The sequence below is a fragment of the Pipistrellus hanaki genome, assembly GCF_964339955.1.
Source record: "Pipistrellus hanaki genome assembly, chromosome: 11".
Classification (NCBI taxonomy): domain Eukaryota; kingdom Metazoa; phylum Chordata; class Mammalia; order Chiroptera; family Vespertilionidae; genus Pipistrellus; species Pipistrellus hanaki.
Window position 1 is genome coordinate 22,400,408 of NC_140513.1, and position 17,228 is coordinate 22,417,635.

The window sequence follows — 17,228 nt, forward strand, 5'->3', positions numbered from 1 at the left end:
ATGTGAATTTAATAAAATTTGCTGAAGTGGATGCTTTTGGGAGAGACACTGTATAATTATCTTAAAAGTCATGTAGTTCTGCTCTCATTTATACATGAGGAAACTGATAATGAAACTAATATTAGTATGTTATCAGTAACAATAGCCTGAAGAAAGTGATATTGGAGAAAAATAGTTTTCTTTGATTCACTGGTAGATTATTTAAGGATTGTAAGTGAAGTAGGCATGGTAGACACCAAACTTAATTAATGTGTCTTTGTTTTTAGCATCAAGCATTGCACGATTCTCTCCAATAATGTAGATCATCTCTTGCTGAATTTAACACTGTCGGACATCATGGTCTCTCTGGCAAATGCCTCAACTTTGCAGAAGGATGCCTATTGGATAGAAATGATAAGGAAATTTGTGACAGAGACCCTTGAAGATGGCTCTAGGCTAAATAGTAAGCAGCTGAACAGATTGCTTGGGGTATCCTGGAGGTTAATGCAGATACAACCAAACAGAGGTAGGTGATGCTGCTTTATCGTTATGTGAGAGGAGCTCTTATGCATGCTATTTGAATTGATAACTTTCAAACATTCCCTGCAGTTAATTACATTCAAGCTATAAAAGGTAGCTGGCATAATTATAAAGGATTATCTACTTAAAAACTGAAATTGTTTGTGGTCCAGGGCTTCCCTTTCTTAATGGATAGGTCCCTTCCTGATGCAAATTGATACTATTTCTAATAGACTACAGAATTAGTGTAAAAGGAGGTAGATATTGTTAAGAGGAAATGCCATCGAGCCTAATGAAGAAATACTCTTTTCTGATGCAGTTGGATTAGAATTTGGGAGCTTTTTCCTTTTTTTTCTTATAGAATGAATCCTGCCTTTCTTTACATTTCTTCTAGCTTGAAGTTACATCACTTTGTCAGTTTTTAGTGTGACTTACTAATTTTCTCATTCAAAAACAAAGCTTTTACATTAAGTTTCCATCTTAGTCACCTTTCTAATATCCTGTTTTGTTATCTCTACTTAGGTTTGTTGTCTTTATACTGTAATCTCTGGTAGGTTTGATTTTTATATTAGGCCATTGCTATAGGACTTCAATTGATAGTCATTTTGTGGCTAAGATCTGCTTTGTTATAGGAATAAAGAAAACTACCCTCTGTGCTTTTAAGGAGTTTGGGGGCTGATGACCAAATATTTCTGATTCATAAGTAGTTGTTTTTTTCTGTTTTTAGAGGCTACAGAGTCTCTCATTAAGGCAGTTTATACATTGTATCAGCAGAGAGGCCTTATCCTTCCAGTTCGGACTTTGTTACTGAAGTTTTTCAGTAAAATCTATCAAAAAGAAGAACTGAGGTCTTACAGATTCAGGTAAAGTTTCATTTACTTTGCCTTTTTTACACGGAATTAATTTTGTAGTTTATTTAAGAAAATAGGGTGATTAAATCCTAGATGGTTATGTTTACAAAATGATATATAATTTTATGAAGAAGCATATAGAATAGTGCCAGTAATCTTTATACACATAACTGAGCAGATAAAAGCCTCTTTGAGTATGTCTACTTATAACTAAAGGATAGTTAGAACAACCTACAGCAGCCTAGCCTTTCTTTGCTTCTCATAAAAATTATGGAGATTGAGCCCTAGTCTGTGTGGCTTAGTTGGTTGAGCATCAACCTATGAATCAGGGGGTCACAGTTCGATTCCCCGGTCAGGGGACATGCCACGGGTTGTGAGCCCGATCCCCAGTGTGGGACGTGCAGGAGGCAGCTGATCAGTGATTCTCATCATTGATGTTTCTATCTCCCTCTCTCCCTTTCTCTCTGAAATCAATAAAAATGTAAACAAAAAAACAAAAACAAAAACAAAGAGGGCAGTAGAGATGAGAGTTTCTGGCTTAGTTTGGTGCTATCAGTTAAGACAATAGAAGAGTGGAACTAAGGAATTAGTTTCTTGATATGGATAGTTTGATGTTTGTTTGAGACAACCTGGAAGAGATGTTTGGCTGGAAGATAGAGATTTGGGATACCCAGTTAATTGTAGGGAGTTGTTAGAATATATTTGAGTCTTTACTATAAGCCAAATACTTTACATAATTTTTCTGAATAATTCTCATAGTACTACTATGAAGTATAGATACTGTTCCTCTCATTTTACAGAAGGAAACAAGTTTAGGTTAAATAAATTAGTAGTTGTCAATCAAATAATGGGTGATAGAAGTAGCTGAGATTTTAAATTCAGGTCTGTGATGACAGTCATGCTTAAATCACTAAGTTTTTTGGGGTCAGCAAAAGTGATTGCTGTTACCTGATTAATGGAGACACTAGAGCTTTAGCAAGTATATTAAAGAACTGAAATAACGCAAGTTCAAAGCCATTTAGTGCAGGAGCACCCTACATTGACTGTATCAATAAGTTAATATAGTGCAATAATTAACACTGCTTAGGACAAATAGTACATGTTAATGTTTTTATTGATTTCAGAGAGAGGAAGGGAGAGCGTGAGACAGATAGAAGCATCAATGAAGAGAGAATAATTGATTGTCTCTCACCTGCATGCCCTCCTATTGGGGATTGAGCCCACAGCCCAAGCATGAACCCAGACCAGCAATCAAACCAGTGGCCTCTTGGTTCATGGGTTGATAATTCAGTGCTCTAAACTTAGTGAGTAAAACCTAGAAAATGCCACTAAATAAATGATGCTAGTATTTTCATAGGCTCTCAAATGTTTAAATGAGTGAATGCATTATTGCAGATGACTTGTCACTTCATGGGGTATTTAGATTAAAAATAGTTTTTGTTTGAATTTATGCTCCTTGTCTTTCAAATTATACTTTATTTTGTTCTTCCTTGGCCTTTCTTAGATATCGTAGTAAAGTGTTATCCCGTTGGCTGGCTGGTTTACCATTGCAACTTGCTCATCTTGGCTCCCGAAACCCTGAACTCTCAACACAGCTTATTGATATCATCCAAACTGCTGCAGCACGAGCAAATAAAGAATTACTAAAAAGTTTACAAGCTACGGCTCTTCGAATCTATGGTAAGAGTTTGCTTAACTGTATAGGTGATCATTGGTACACCTTGATTTAGAAAAGATGTTTCTAAGGGAAGCTCTTTAGGTTTGCCTTTCCTTTAAATTATTATAAGTATTTATTCATAATTGATATCTTGTATGACTTTATATGTTAATGTGCCTTATTGATCCCTAGAACTATTTCATACTTTAGGCAGAAATATCAATTAAAAGCATCCTGCAATATATACGTATTTAATTTACATGTTACTGAGATGTAATTCACATCCCATAAAATTTGCCATTTTATCATGTACAATTCAGAAAATTTTAAGAAAACATATTCCCAAGGTTGTGCAAACATCATCACTATCTAATTCTAGAATACTTTTATCACCTCCAAAAGAAACTACCCTTTGGTAGACCCTCCCCATTCTCGCTTTTTCCAGCTCCTGGCAAACACTAGTTTATACTTCTATCTCTGGATTTGCCTATTCTGGATATTTCTTATAAATGAAATTATGCAGTATGGGGCCTTTTGAGTCTGGCTTCTTAGAGTGTTTTTAGGATTCATTCATGTTAAAGCATATTTTAGTATTTTATTTCTTTATTGCTAAGTAGTATTTCATCTAATGGGTGTACCTCTTATATTTATCCATTCATTAAGTGAAGAACATTTGGTTTATTTCCATCTTTTGTGGGTATATTTTAAAATCTGTTTTCAGTAACGCTTATATGTAGGAGTACGTGTATACATGTATATAAACTCACAAATAGATCTTTTGCTTTAGGTTAGGATTATGCTGTAATTGCCACTGTTTAGCAAAAGTGCTTCCTTTACTATTTTGCTTTGTATCCAATCCCTTTACCCCCATGAAAGTTCTTATTTCAAACAAGACAAACTTGGATGTTATGAAATTATTGCAGTGTTAGATAAATGTATCTTTAAATAAATAATGGTTATGCTCAATGTTTTACTTTAGAAAATAGCTTAAGCAATCATTATATGTTTTATGATAAAATTTTTTCATGTAATTGATATGTTGGAATTCAGCATAAGTAAAAATCATTCTGCTTTATTAATTTAATCTCTTTGTTGTACATCTTTATAGTTGAATTTAATGTGTCCATCTATCCCATTAGATCCACAAGAAGGCACTGTGGTGGTTCTCCCAGCAGAGTCTCAGCAGTGTTTGGTCCAGCTTATATATTTTCTGCCCAGTCTACCTGCTGATTTGCTTTCTCGGTTAAGTCGTTGCTGTATTATGGGGAGACTCAGTTCAAGTTTGGCTGCTATGCTTATCGGGATACTGCACATGAGGTAACATGCTCAAGTGAGCTGTATTTTAAGTATATAATCCTTTCCCCTAAACATTGCTACTACCTTCATTTGCTCTTAATGCAGCAATTACAACTTTATATTATTGCTAGATAAAGTTTACTAGAGTAAGACTGTTTCAATTTGTTTAGTTAGATTGGAATAAGGGTTGAAATTATCAAAAGCATATAGTAAGGGCTCAATAGCAGGTGAGAGTGCTATGCTTAAAATCTTTCATGTTATAGAATTGCGGTATAGACCTTCCTTTCAGGGAGCTCAGAATTTAACATAGCTAGTGAGATAAGTAAATTTGTGGACTCTGATAAGGAATCACTTGAAATCTCGTGTGTTAAAATACATATAACATAAAACTTAACATTTTTACCAGTTTTAAGTATACAATTAAAACTTTACAGTGGCACTCAGACGGTGTTACTCAGTTATTGAGTGTCGACCTATGAACCAGGATTTCCAGGGCACAAGCCTGGGTTGTGGGCTTGATCTCTCCAGTAGAGGGTATGTAGGAGGCAGCCGATCAATGATTCTCTCTCATCACTGATTTTTCTATCTTTCCCTCGCCTTTCCTCTCTGAAATCAATAAAAATATATTAAAAGGCAACAATGGCATTAAGTACATTTAGATTGTTGTGTAACCAGGATCACACTCTCTCTCCAGATTTTTTTCATCAACTTAAACTAAAACTCTGTGCCCGTTGTATAACTTCTCCCTGCCCCCTCCCCATTACTGGTAACCACTATTCTATCTTGATAATTTTGATTATTCCAGTTACCTTATGTAAGGAGTCATACAATATTTGTCCTTTTGTGTCTTGCATATTTCACTCAGTGTAGCTCTTTAAGGTTTATCCATGTTGTAGCATGTGTCAGAATTTCTTTCCTTTTTAAAGCTTATTGATACTCCATTGTGTAAATACACTACATTTTGTTCATCTCTTCATCTGTTGACAGACGGTTGGTTGTTTCTGCCTTTTGGCTATTGTGAATAATGCGGCTATAAACATTGGTGTATAGATACTTGTTTTAGTCCTTTTAATTCTTTTGACTATATTTCTAGAAGTGTAATTGTTGAATCATATGGTAATTTTTCAAGAAACTGCCATGCTGTTTTCCACAGTGGCATTAACATTTTACTCTGAAAGTTTTATAACTGTTACATATTGCATGTGTTCAAAGAAGCCTTAACCGCCTCATGTTGGTATCATCAGGCATAGTATTTTAGTACTCAGAAATATTTATTACTGATTGTGGCTCATGGTCAGGGTCTGATATGGTTTTAGGCAGAAAGAAATTGAAATTTAGGCCATAGCTGTAAAGTTTAAAGACTAGTTTCCTTGTGGCTTTTTGTATAGATCTCCTATACCAGTTAAACAGGAGTCTCTCACTGTTTTGGTAGACTACCTTTCTTTGCCAGGCTTTTCATACCAGTTTAGGACATATATTTGAATCCAGTTCTCCAGAGTTTGCTGCAAAACTGATGATAATGTTTCCTTTTAGCAGAAGAGAGCTATGTGCAACATGTTGTTTACATGTGAATATTCAAGGTTTATTTCTTCTCTGTACATCTGCATTAGAGAGAGACTTGGTCTTATTTGAAGTATTCTAAACATTTATTTCTTGTGTTTTTCTTTGTTAGAAATTTTAAAAACCTTTCTCTTTGCCTAGTGTAAGCAATTATTTAGAGGTAGGCCTTTAAAAAAAGAAGTGTATTTTTATTTATTTTGTGTTTAATGACTTCCAGTAGAGGGCACTCTGTTCCTTTGAATAACTAATGAAGGGTCTGTTTTAGCATTCAGTTAAAACCACCTTTTGAACACTTCCCTTTGAAATTTATTCTCTTTAGGAGAAATATTGTCTTCATAAACATCAATTACGCTTAACTTTTGTCAAGAATGTTTTTAAAAGTCTTTCTTTTTGTGGAGATTTGTGATGACTGTTGAGAAAATATGTTAATTTACACATAATGATAAAAATCAACTAAATTAAAAGTTGATTGTCTTTGTCATTAGAAGTCCACCAAATTAAAGTTTGCCTTTTAGTATTTTCACAATCTGTTAGAATGCTTCTCTTTCTGTAATTATATTGTTAAATGAATCTTTAAAAAAAATAATCAAAAATTAAGACAAACTTTTTTAGGCCAATATCACTATCAATGTATCACTTTCCCTAGATTTAGAATAAGAACAATGCTTAGTTTCTTTTAGCGTACACAAGGGTGATTTCATATCTTTTGTTATTCTCTTCAAAATATCCTCTTCTGTCCTTGACCGTGGCTATAACTAGCCAACTTTTTCATTATCTGTGACCTGTGGTATTATAGTCCAGCTTCTCAATCCCTTTATTTTGTGCACTGTTGCCAGATGGATTTTCTGAAATATTCCTTGAATCATTTCTGACTTTTGTCTGTTACCTTAGAGTTGCTACCCCTACCTTTTTCCCCACACACACATTTAGAGTTTGTTTTTTTTGAGTTTGACTTTCCCTCATACCATTATCCTGTGTTGTTCCACTGGACTTTGCTCAGTTGTATCCTCTCTACTCCTAGTTTATTTACAGCTGGATTGGGGAACATAAGTGCTAGATAAAAATCTCTCGGAGAAGGGAGAGATTCTTGGACTTTAAGTAGAGTGAATATATGATCTGGTCTTGGAGGAGCAGTTCCAGTTTACTTCTTTTGTTCCAGCTTAATCGGCAGTAACGTCCCTTTATTCTCAGACATGTCCTGGCTGAACAGTATACCAGTATATGGACATCATAGTTTTAAGGACAGTGTGATCTATTACTTGTCTTTTATCCAAAATAGATTCCTAGATGGATGTATACTCCTTTTAGCCACTGGATGGCACAATTGATTCCTAGTTTCACTGGGTTAAATACAGTTAACAGTAAAAATTAAGTGCTTCTAATTGAGTTAGAAAGTCCTAATTTTTTTCTGACATTTATTCAGATGTCTATGAGAAAATTTGTAGTCTTAGATTATTGGAATTGACCATTCTCGGCCTTTTGCTAGATTCCTGGTTGACATTTGCTGTCTTCCTTTTTTTTTTTTTTTTTTTTAATATATTTTATTGATTTTTTACAGAGAGGGAAATAGAGAGCTAGAAACATCGATGAGAGAGAAACATCGACCAGCTGCCTCTTGCACACCCCCTACTGGGGATGTGCTCGCAACCCAGGTACATGCCCTTGACCAGAATCGAACCTGGGACCTTTCAGTCTGAAGACCGACGCTCTACTACTGAGCCAAACCGGTTTCGGCTGCTGTCTTCCTTCTTATCCTTATCTTGAAGAGAATTTTTAAAGGAGTCACTGGAAACTGAACTCATAGCCGGAACCAGATCATCCTCATTTAATGAGAAGCTGCTTTACATTTAGATATTTCCTAGAGTCCTCTTCCAATACTTTCGCTACACTATTAAGCAGACCTAGTTATAGCTTTACAAAGTATGGGAGCATATATTTAGTTATCTTTGAGTGGCTTTTAATGTAAGCATTCTTTGCCTAATTAAGATATTTTGGCTTAGGTAGGAATCTAGAGCTTATTTAAAGTAAGCAAGGTGAGACTTTATAAAAATCAAGTAGTAAATGCAAGCAGCTAAAACTACTGGAAAAAATAAAACTTAGCCCTAGTTGGTTTGGCTCAGTGGATAAAACGTCAACCTGTGGACTGATGGTTCCCCGGTTCTATTCCAGTCAAGGACACATGCTTGGTTGTGGGCTTGATCCCCAGTAGGGAGCATGCAGGCAGCAGCCCATCAATGATTCGCTCATCATTGATGTTTCTATTTCTCTCTCCCTCCCTCTCTGAAGTCAATAAAAACACATTTAAAAAATAAATAAACAATAACAACAAAACTTAATTTTGGCTCCTTAGAGTATGATTTTCAAATGTGTAGAAATTTTCTAAGTTATACCATATACTCTGTGGGCCAATTATGCTTTTTAATGAGACTTTACATAAATATAAATATGTTAAAAATTAAAATTTTCATATCATGGTAGTTGAGTGCTTATATATAAAGTTAATACATACTTAGGTTTTGTTTAAGCTGCTAAATCAGACTTGTTTTTAAAAAGAAAAATGGTTATATTCTGTATTATTATTCTTGAGTCTTCAAGGTGTCACTTCTGGTAATATTTCTCCCATTGTTTATTATAGATCATCATTTTCTGGTTGGAAATATCCAGTTAAAGACTGTTTGATGAGTGATGTGGATTATTTCAGTTTCTTATTTTCAACACTTACAGGTAACCACATTCACCTACCAAGTTAAAGAAAGAAAAATATCTAGTATGAATATTATCCTAAATTTACTGTCCTTTATGTTTGGTTCTAAATTTTGAGGATGATAAATAAGATGTCTTTTAGAATGAATTTTATAGATTAATAAGTGGAAATCTTTGAAGGAATATTTGTACCCTACATTGTCAGGCTCTTGAGGCAGGAAGATGCATGATTCATCATTGCATCTCATACCACAAGTACCAAAATCTTGGGAAGTACTTGAATATTATGATTGTTTTTTTCACTTTCTTCTTAGTCTTATTTCTCAACTTTCTTCCCCCCTTACCCCCCAACTTTATTCTTATCCTTGTGAATTGGACATACCTGACTCTTACTCAGATAGCCAGAGAAAGCCCCATTGCATACTTTTAAAAATTGATGAACAGAATATCCATTTTAAACATGTTCAAAATGTTCAGCTTGATAGGAAGAACATCAGATTTTGATTAGTTTTTTTACATTCCATTTGCTCTCAAAGTAAAATTGGTAAAATGAATATAGAAATGTCATAAGTTATATGTGTGAATGTTAGTTACTATTGTTTAAATGATTGTACTCGTTCAACATTTCAGTTTTATACTTGGATGATGATGAGATTCTTTGAAATTTTTTGGAGACTTGTGATTAGGAGACATATAATTAATGTCAGAATCCAAAGAGAAGTTGATAGGTTCTGAAAATGAGCTGAATCTTGCAAGATAGATCCTATATAATAAAAGCTATAAATCCTATATAATAAAAACCTAATATGCTAAGTGTCCGGTTGTCCGTTCAACCAATCAAAGCATAATATCCTAATGATATGCTAAGGCTGCTTAACCACTTGTTCTGACATGCGCTGACCACCATGGGGCAGATGCTTTGACCAGTAGGTTAGCTTGCTGCTGGGGTCTGGCTGATCGGGACTGAACGAGATGAGCTGGACATGCCCTGGAGCCTTCCTGTGGTTCCTCTTGGGCTGGCCAGTTTCCCACATCCCTCCCTGGCCTTGATTGTGCACCAGTGGGGTCCCTCAGCCTGGCCTGTGCCCTCTCACAATCTGGGCTGAAGAATAACCCCCATCCCAAGCCCCCCAGTGCATAAATTTTGTGCATCAGGCCTCTAGTTTTATATAAAAGATAAATGTAGATGCCTACATGTTGACTTGATAGTTTGGATGTACACATTTGAAATGGAGGTGGGGGCTTTATGTTTAGGAGTAGTATCTGTCAAAAGGTTTAATGATATTTAAAAGCTCATTATGAGCCAGTAATGGATGTAGCTCTGAAACCAGATGCTGCTGCTTTAGGCTATGTTCATGCAAATATAGTGATAGGAACATCAAAGCAGAAAGCTAGGATCAGACTGACTACATTGCTGGTATTCTGATCATCATGAGAGCTATCTCTCAGGAGGGACTGTGGGTAGGTCAGGTCAAGTGTAATGGGTGGTAAGAGAATTAGATAGTAGTTTGAATGGGCTATTATGTAAGAGAATAGAGAGTTTGATATATGTATAGAATATAATTTTATTTGTTCATTTGTTTTTTATTTTTTATTTTTTAAAATATATTTTGATTATTTACAGAGAGGAAGGGAGAGGGATAGAGAGCTAGAAACATCGATGAGAGAGAAACATTGATCAGTTGCCTCCAGCACACTTCCCACCGGGAATGTGCCCGCAACCAAGGTACATGCCCTTGACTGGAATTGAACCTGGGACTTTTCATTCCGCAGGCTGACGCTCTATCCACTGAGCCAAACCGGTTAGGGCTGCTTTTTTAAACCTACCGTTATTTGGAAAGGTTGCCTTTTACTTTTTTTAGGTAAATGTAAAGCCCTTTATAAAAGGGGGAAAATCTATTTCCTGCTACATCATAGATTGGGTTGGAGCACACATTTGTGTACATAATTATATGAATTTTACTGCCTCCATTACCAGCTACTCATTTAAAAAAAATACTATATGAAATGCAAAAATGTGGAGGCAACAAGATAGCTTAAAGAAGATTTTGTCTTACCGATACATGTCATCTGTTTTTTAAAAAATATGAACAATGTCCCTTGCTTTGTGATTTATTTTTTAAATTTGACTTTCTTTTTACCCAAATTAGGGTTTTCAAAAGAGGAATTGACTTGGCTTCAGAGCCTTCAAGGAGTTCCTCATGTCATCCAGACACAGCTCTCCCCTGTGCTACTTTACCTTACAGACTTGGAGCAATTTTTACACCATTGGGATGTAACAGAGGTAATGGTGCATTTACAAATAAATTTCTAGCTATTACAATTCAATAGTATATATTAGGATTGCCTTGCATGAGATATTCTTAGAGATACAAAGTAGTATGAGACATGATCCATGATCTGAAAGTGTTTATGATCTTGGACAGGAGTGTTTTTCATTATGGGTTATGCCATTAGAATAAAATAGCAATTTGAATGATACTGATTTCTTTTACCTTGCACAGGATAGATAGTATAGGTACATCTATGGAAAGAGGAAAGGTTTCATAGAAAAGGAAGAATTTAACTTGAAACATTGAAGGATGAGTAAGACTTATATAGGATTTGGTGTCCTTGAAGGTGGCTTTTTTTAAACAACAAAATTTGAGCAGTTCCTTTGATTTTAAGTTAATCTATACTTTATTAAAATTAAGTTTTAAACCCTAATTCTTCCTCAAGCTTTAACGTTCAACTTACAAATCTTCCTTTTTAGAAAAATAGTAAACTTCAGCATTTTTTTTAAAAGGGGACTTTGATGATATATTTTTTCTTTTAAAACAGTTAAAATTTTAAACTGTTTAAATAACTGTTAGTATAGTTGCTATTTGTCAAGTAGTTCAGTTTTCTACAAACCTCACAGGTGTTAAAGTAAATCTTAAATATCTGAACTTAAATGTGATAAATCTTAATACCTTAGGCTTCACTATTGAAATTTGTATTAAAGTGATTAGTTTAAATTAATTACAGACACGGTTTAAATTGGAATTATAAAGCTGATCTTTTACCCTAATGATAAAAATTGTCTTACATGTTACAGATATGTAAATTAAATAAACTAAAATAACATAAACATTAATACTTAGGATTCGATTCTTTAAAAACATTTCTATATTAACTAGTTTTTATTATTTCTTCATTTTATTTTTATGCATTAAAAGATATTTGAATTCAAGTATGAATGCAATTATGTCATCCCCAAATGATTTTGGCTTCAACCTTGCATGCAACTTCTGAGGTTGTCACTTCTCTGCTGGTTCATTTTATTTGAATGATTAAGAAGGTCTTTGTCCAGGACACTGACTATATTCTTTTCTAGTAACTTCTCATTGCCAGTACCAGTCAATTTTTTAAATATCTTTGTTAATGTTCAATAATCTATTTCTGTATTGTGTACCAATTGATTTTACTCAGCTGACCTGCTTACTTCTTTCATTATGATCTGAATACTCTTCCTGTCTTCCCCATATCTTAGGGCTATACCTTTTGTAGATATATGAAGGATTTCTCTCATGTTTGATTCTGATCACGATAATTTGGGCATGCCAAAGAACATTTCTCTTTATTATTCTAGTGCCTGGTATGTGTTTATATGTAGGTTCTCCAAAAATATTGGATTTTTAAAAAAAAAAGTTAGAAGAAATAAAGAATTGGGTAACCTCATTATTTAGTATCTAAACTTTTATTTTGGTAAATGAAGAGAGCTATGAAAGGTAGACTGAAGTTAGGACCTTCAATAATAGATTGGGGAGTTTGGGTTTGCCAACATTAGTAAGAGTACTTACCGTATTTTAAGGGACATTGGAGAAGGCATTATATGGGGATTAGTGAGTCCAGATTCCAGGCATAGATTTGCCATTGTCTAGCTTGGTAACCTGTACAACTCATATAACCTTTATTTGATAACTTAAATTCTTATAAGCACATAATGTGTGTAAAGCCAAGACACAATTGTCATGAAAATGTGATCAGTTATATTTTATATGTCCTGGCCAGAGACCTTCTTAATTATTCTGGATATATCAGATTTTAATCCATTCACCTACTGTGGGACATCTTGGTTGCTTCTAGATTTTGGCAATTATGGATAAAGCTGCTATAAACATCCTTTTGTAGGTTTTTGTGTGGACATAAATTTTTAACTCTTCTGTTTGTAATCCATCTCCTTTTGGTGCCAACCCTGTCCCATGCAGGCCATCTTTCTCACCCCATTTGAACTCTAACTCTCCTGACAGCCTGCCTCTATTCATGAATAGCCTGCTTTGTCTGGGCCACTGCAATTCTTCCACCCATTCCAGTGCTGATGGTTACCCCGCCCAGTGGCTTTAGAACTGAATTGTTCAGGAAGGAAAGGGGAGGCAGAAGAGAAGGAATTAAGTTGCCATTTGCTATTGAATAGGCCTTTGCAACCTGATTTACCTTTTGGCAATTAAAATATTCACTGTGCTCATCTTGAAGTAGAAAGATGGCATTGGAAGTGTGTTGTATACTTTGTTACTTAAGGTATAAAAGATTAAAAAATGACCACTTGAAAACTCTTGAGTGGTCTCCATCTATTAGAAGTTTTAGAGAGAAGTAATGCATAAAACTATTGGTTTTTAAGGGTGATTGACAATTCTCTTGAATGTAGTGAGATTATCCTCTTCCTGGAGTGATGTTTTTCTTTGCACCAGTTTCATCTCTGTCTCTCCTTTTGGTTTTTCTACATGTTTCATTGTTGGCACTACACTCATCAGCTTTTGGCGTTTGTCACAGTGCCTCAGAACTCAGTGCTGTCCTTCCCTCTGCTTATTTCTCATGCCCCTTATTTTCTTCTTTTCCTATCAACTGTTGTCTTTTACCTTTGGAGAATAGGAGGCAGTGTTACAATTAATTCAAACAGGGTGTTAATGTCTGGATCTTAAGAGTTTTTGTATGACGTTTTTCCACCAAATGGAGAAAAGGCTTTTGTCAGTCTTTTGCTAAAATCATTCATTTCTTTTTATTATAGCATTTAATAGAAATACAACCTCTATCTCGGTAAATTATCAGCTACTTTAGGGTGTGAGAGAGAAGTTTCTTATTCTTTCATTCTTGGGCATGGCACCTAAAAGGACTAACTCAGCACTAAGTAAATGCTTAATAAAATGAATTATTTGGAAAATTAGTTCATATATGAGGCTTGTTTGACCTTTGCATCTTCAGAGTCATTTTTTGTTGCTTCCCATTAATATGTAGAGCAAGTAGGTTAAAAAAAAAGATCAGTTTAACTTGTTTCTGACCTAAAATGTCCTAATTTGGTTACTGGTTTTCTTCTTTTCTGACAGACAGTGTGTCACAGTCTATTGGTTATCCCTGCCCGAAGCCAGAGCTTTGACATCTTGCAAAGTGCCATCAGTAAGCATTTGGTAAATATACTTAAAAACATTTTTTTCTGTTACACAGAAGAGCATATAGATTCATTGGTTAAGATTAGGTTTGTCATAGCCTAGGAGAGAGTGAGAATCTGGAATCCTAAGCTCAATAACCTCTCATAGCATGATGCTATGAGAAATCTTGTTTTTTCTGACTGTTGCTAATTAATTTTTGGACTTGGGAAAATTGCCCGATACCAGGACTGTACTTTCTATTTCTACATCTGTGCAATGAAAGACCTTAAAATTATGCCTCAGGTCTTCTGACTTATAATGCTTTAACATGTGCCTGATGTTAGTGTATTGGGAACCCAGTATCCAAACTGGGATCAAATTTCCACCCAGAACATTTGCAGTCTAAAGCAAGCATGTCAAACTCGTGGCTGGCAGGCCGAATGTTTGACATGCTTGATCTAAACTATAGGGAAGTCGCCTAACTGGCGCAAGGCCTGGTAACTGGAGGCAGGAAGCTCAGCCACGAGACTTTTCTTCTGGCCAGTGAGTGTCTCTTGTTCCCATTGGTATTAAATTCACATTAGGTATGCCTGGGTTTTGCTTTTAATTTCCTCCAACACTTACACTTTGAATTTTGGCTTTTTATTATAAGAATGTATTATAGTACAAGGGAGAGACCTGAAATTTTATTTTCCAGAGATTTTGTTTGCATTTTATAGGCACGTCCACACCTCCTTCTTTAAAATGTTGGAAGAATACTGCTTTGTATTCCCATTACTATTTTTCTGCCTGCTATCAACTTCTAATCCTTATCCCTTTTGTCTCCAAAGATCCCCACCTTGTGTTTTTTAAACCCCTGGTCCAGAAATGTATGCCTCCTTTGACTACATTCATTATCCTCGTAGATGGATATGACAGTCCAGGCCCGTGGTCGGCAAACTGCGGCTTGAGAATCACATGTGGCTCTTTGGCCCCTTGAGTGTGGCTCTTCCACAAAATACCATGGCCTGGGCGTATCTATTTTGAAGAAGTGTGTTAGAAGAAGTTTAAGTTTAAAAAATTTGGCTCTCCAAAGAAATTTTAATCGTTGTACCGTTGAAATTTGGCTCTGTTGACTAATAGAGTTTGCCGACCACTGGTCTAGGCCATTATTGTCAGACAGCCTGATGGAAAGATTAAGACCTCGGAGCCTGTAGACTTTTTTTATGACTATCCAACGATAGTTTCTAAGAGATTTTAAACCATGTATATATACAGTTACAAGTTAGAGCCCACCTTACAGTTTATACAGTAGAATCCAGATGAATTAGGGTTCCATGATCTTTACCTGGGGTTTGGAGCACTGTAGCTATTGAGTGTTAAGTAGTAGTTTCTTGATTCCATTACTTAATCATGTCTGAATGACTAGCTAAATCAAAGGTCATAGGAAGAGTAATTGCACAATTAATTCTGTTTTGTATACTTAATTACCTGGGGTGGGGTTGGTGCCAGATATTAGTGTTTTCCAGTTTGGATAATCTAAAGATCAGGTAAGTGTGATTGTTGGTATCTTTGGATGCATGAAATAATCCTTTTAAATAATGGTATTTCTAACCAGTAGTAGACTCTGTAATACCTGGAAAGTTTTAGAAGACTTTGTCATGAGAGGAAGCAATGGGTTGGGTTACTAGTATTTCTTGAATTTGCATGTTTTCAATGTATTTAATGTAGAGATTACATTTTCAGAGGAAAACAGGGCCTCAAGGTGTGGCAGGTGACATGCATTGTGTGCATACTACTTTTCAGTGGAAGTGTTGTAAGGCTAACGCTCCAGTTAATAGGACTTGTGTAGACGTCATCAATCTCATTTTTTCTCTTCCTAGGTTGGGTTCACTGTAATTCCTGACAGCACCGCTGGCTGTGTTTTGGGTGTTATCTGTAGGCTCCTGGATCACACATGTGTACTCAGTGAGGCTCTGCTGCCGTTCCTGGCTTCCTGTTGCTATAGTCTTCTGTATTTCCTGCTCACTTTAGAGAAAGGAGAAGCAGAGCATCTAAGAAAGAGGTAATCATTTTTTATTCTTCAGTTTACATTTTTCTCTAACTTGTTCCATTCTCCCCATCAATCAATTAAAAAAAAATTGCAAGTGAAGGAGAATTGGATTTTAGAAATATCCTAAAAGCCTTTTCAAAGTTTGTATAAACCTAGTTTTCTTTTATATTGAATTTATTGGGGTGACAATAAAATTATATAGACCTCAGGTGTATGATTCTACAGCACATCATCTGTATATTGTATGTGTGTGCATCACCCAAAGTCAAGTCTCCTTCCATCACCAGAGCTTTTTCTTTGTCCTTTCATGACTCTCCTTTATGGTTTGAAAATTTTTCAATTTCATTTTTTCTTTTAAGCAACAGATTTGAAAAGTTAGATAGTATTATAAGTTTTTTGAGAACTTTCTTTATTAACATTGCTACCTTTAGAAGGATGAGTTTACTAGTATAAGCCTCTGGGCTTCATTAGAAATAGCCAAAGTGGAATTTTAAATTCTTGAACTTAATTGTTCTAAAATACTAGGGTTTTAATTAGTTATTACTTTTGTTCCCATAGGAAATTCGGACTAAAGCTTCTAGGGTAGTTTGGAATATTTCACTTCAATTTTTAAAAAGTGTTCTCATGCCTATGTTCTTAGTGGTATGCCTATTAAATTCATTGCAGGAAGTTTTTTTAAATTAATTTTATTGTTGAGATTATTATAGATATCCTTCCTTTTTCTTCCCAGAGTTCCCCTCCACCCTACCCCCTCGCCACCCTATTGTCTGTGTCCATAGGTAATGCATACATGCTATACAAGATCTTTGTCTAATCTTTTTTGAATGTGTTGGCTCACTGACTCGTTTTTGTTGCTTCTTGTAGGGACAAACTGTGGGGGGTCTGTGTCTCTGTCCTGGCTCTCCTGCCGCGAGTCCTCAGGTTGATGCTGCAGAGCCTGCGGGTGAGCAGAGCTGCTCCTGAGGAGCTGCCTGTTGTGGGCCAGCTGCTTCGCCTGCTGCTTCAGCACGCACCCCTTAGGACTCATATGTTGACCAATGCCATCTTGGTGCAGCAGATCATCAAGAACATCACGGTAAGAGCATAGAACAAAGGCTTCGTATTTTTAGTCCTAGAAAGGTTTCAGGCAAGGCATGGAGGTGCACAGGGTTCCTGTGCATTGACCAAACTCATGGAATCAAGCCCAGTTGGGATTTCCCAAGGTTTCTCCTGTAGTATAGTCGCTTAACCTATGGGATTTCCTTAGT

The 17,228-nt window shown here is 35.6% G+C and overlaps 1 protein-coding gene across 2 annotated transcripts in view; it reads left to right on the plus strand.

Annotated features, from left to right (window-relative positions):
* Window positions 1-17,228, plus strand: part of TEX10 (testis expressed 10) — a 29,672-nt gene that overhangs the window by 11,327 nt on the left and 1,117 nt on the right. For both annotated transcript variants that reach the window (XM_084899754.1, XM_084899755.1), the window contains exons 6-14: window positions 267-505; window positions 1,226-1,361; window positions 2,854-3,029; window positions 4,146-4,323; window positions 8,498-8,586; window positions 10,716-10,849; window positions 13,908-13,988; window positions 15,812-15,993; window positions 16,846-17,056. In XM_084899754.1, coding sequence (XP_084755880.1) covers window positions 267-505; window positions 1,226-1,361; window positions 2,854-3,029; window positions 4,146-4,323; window positions 8,498-8,586; window positions 10,716-10,849; window positions 13,908-13,988; window positions 15,812-15,993; window positions 16,846-17,056 — 1,426 coding nt within the window. The remainder of the gene's footprint in view (window positions 1-266; window positions 506-1,225; window positions 1,362-2,853; window positions 3,030-4,145; window positions 4,324-8,497; window positions 8,587-10,715; window positions 10,850-13,907; window positions 13,989-15,811; window positions 15,994-16,845; window positions 17,057-17,228) is intronic.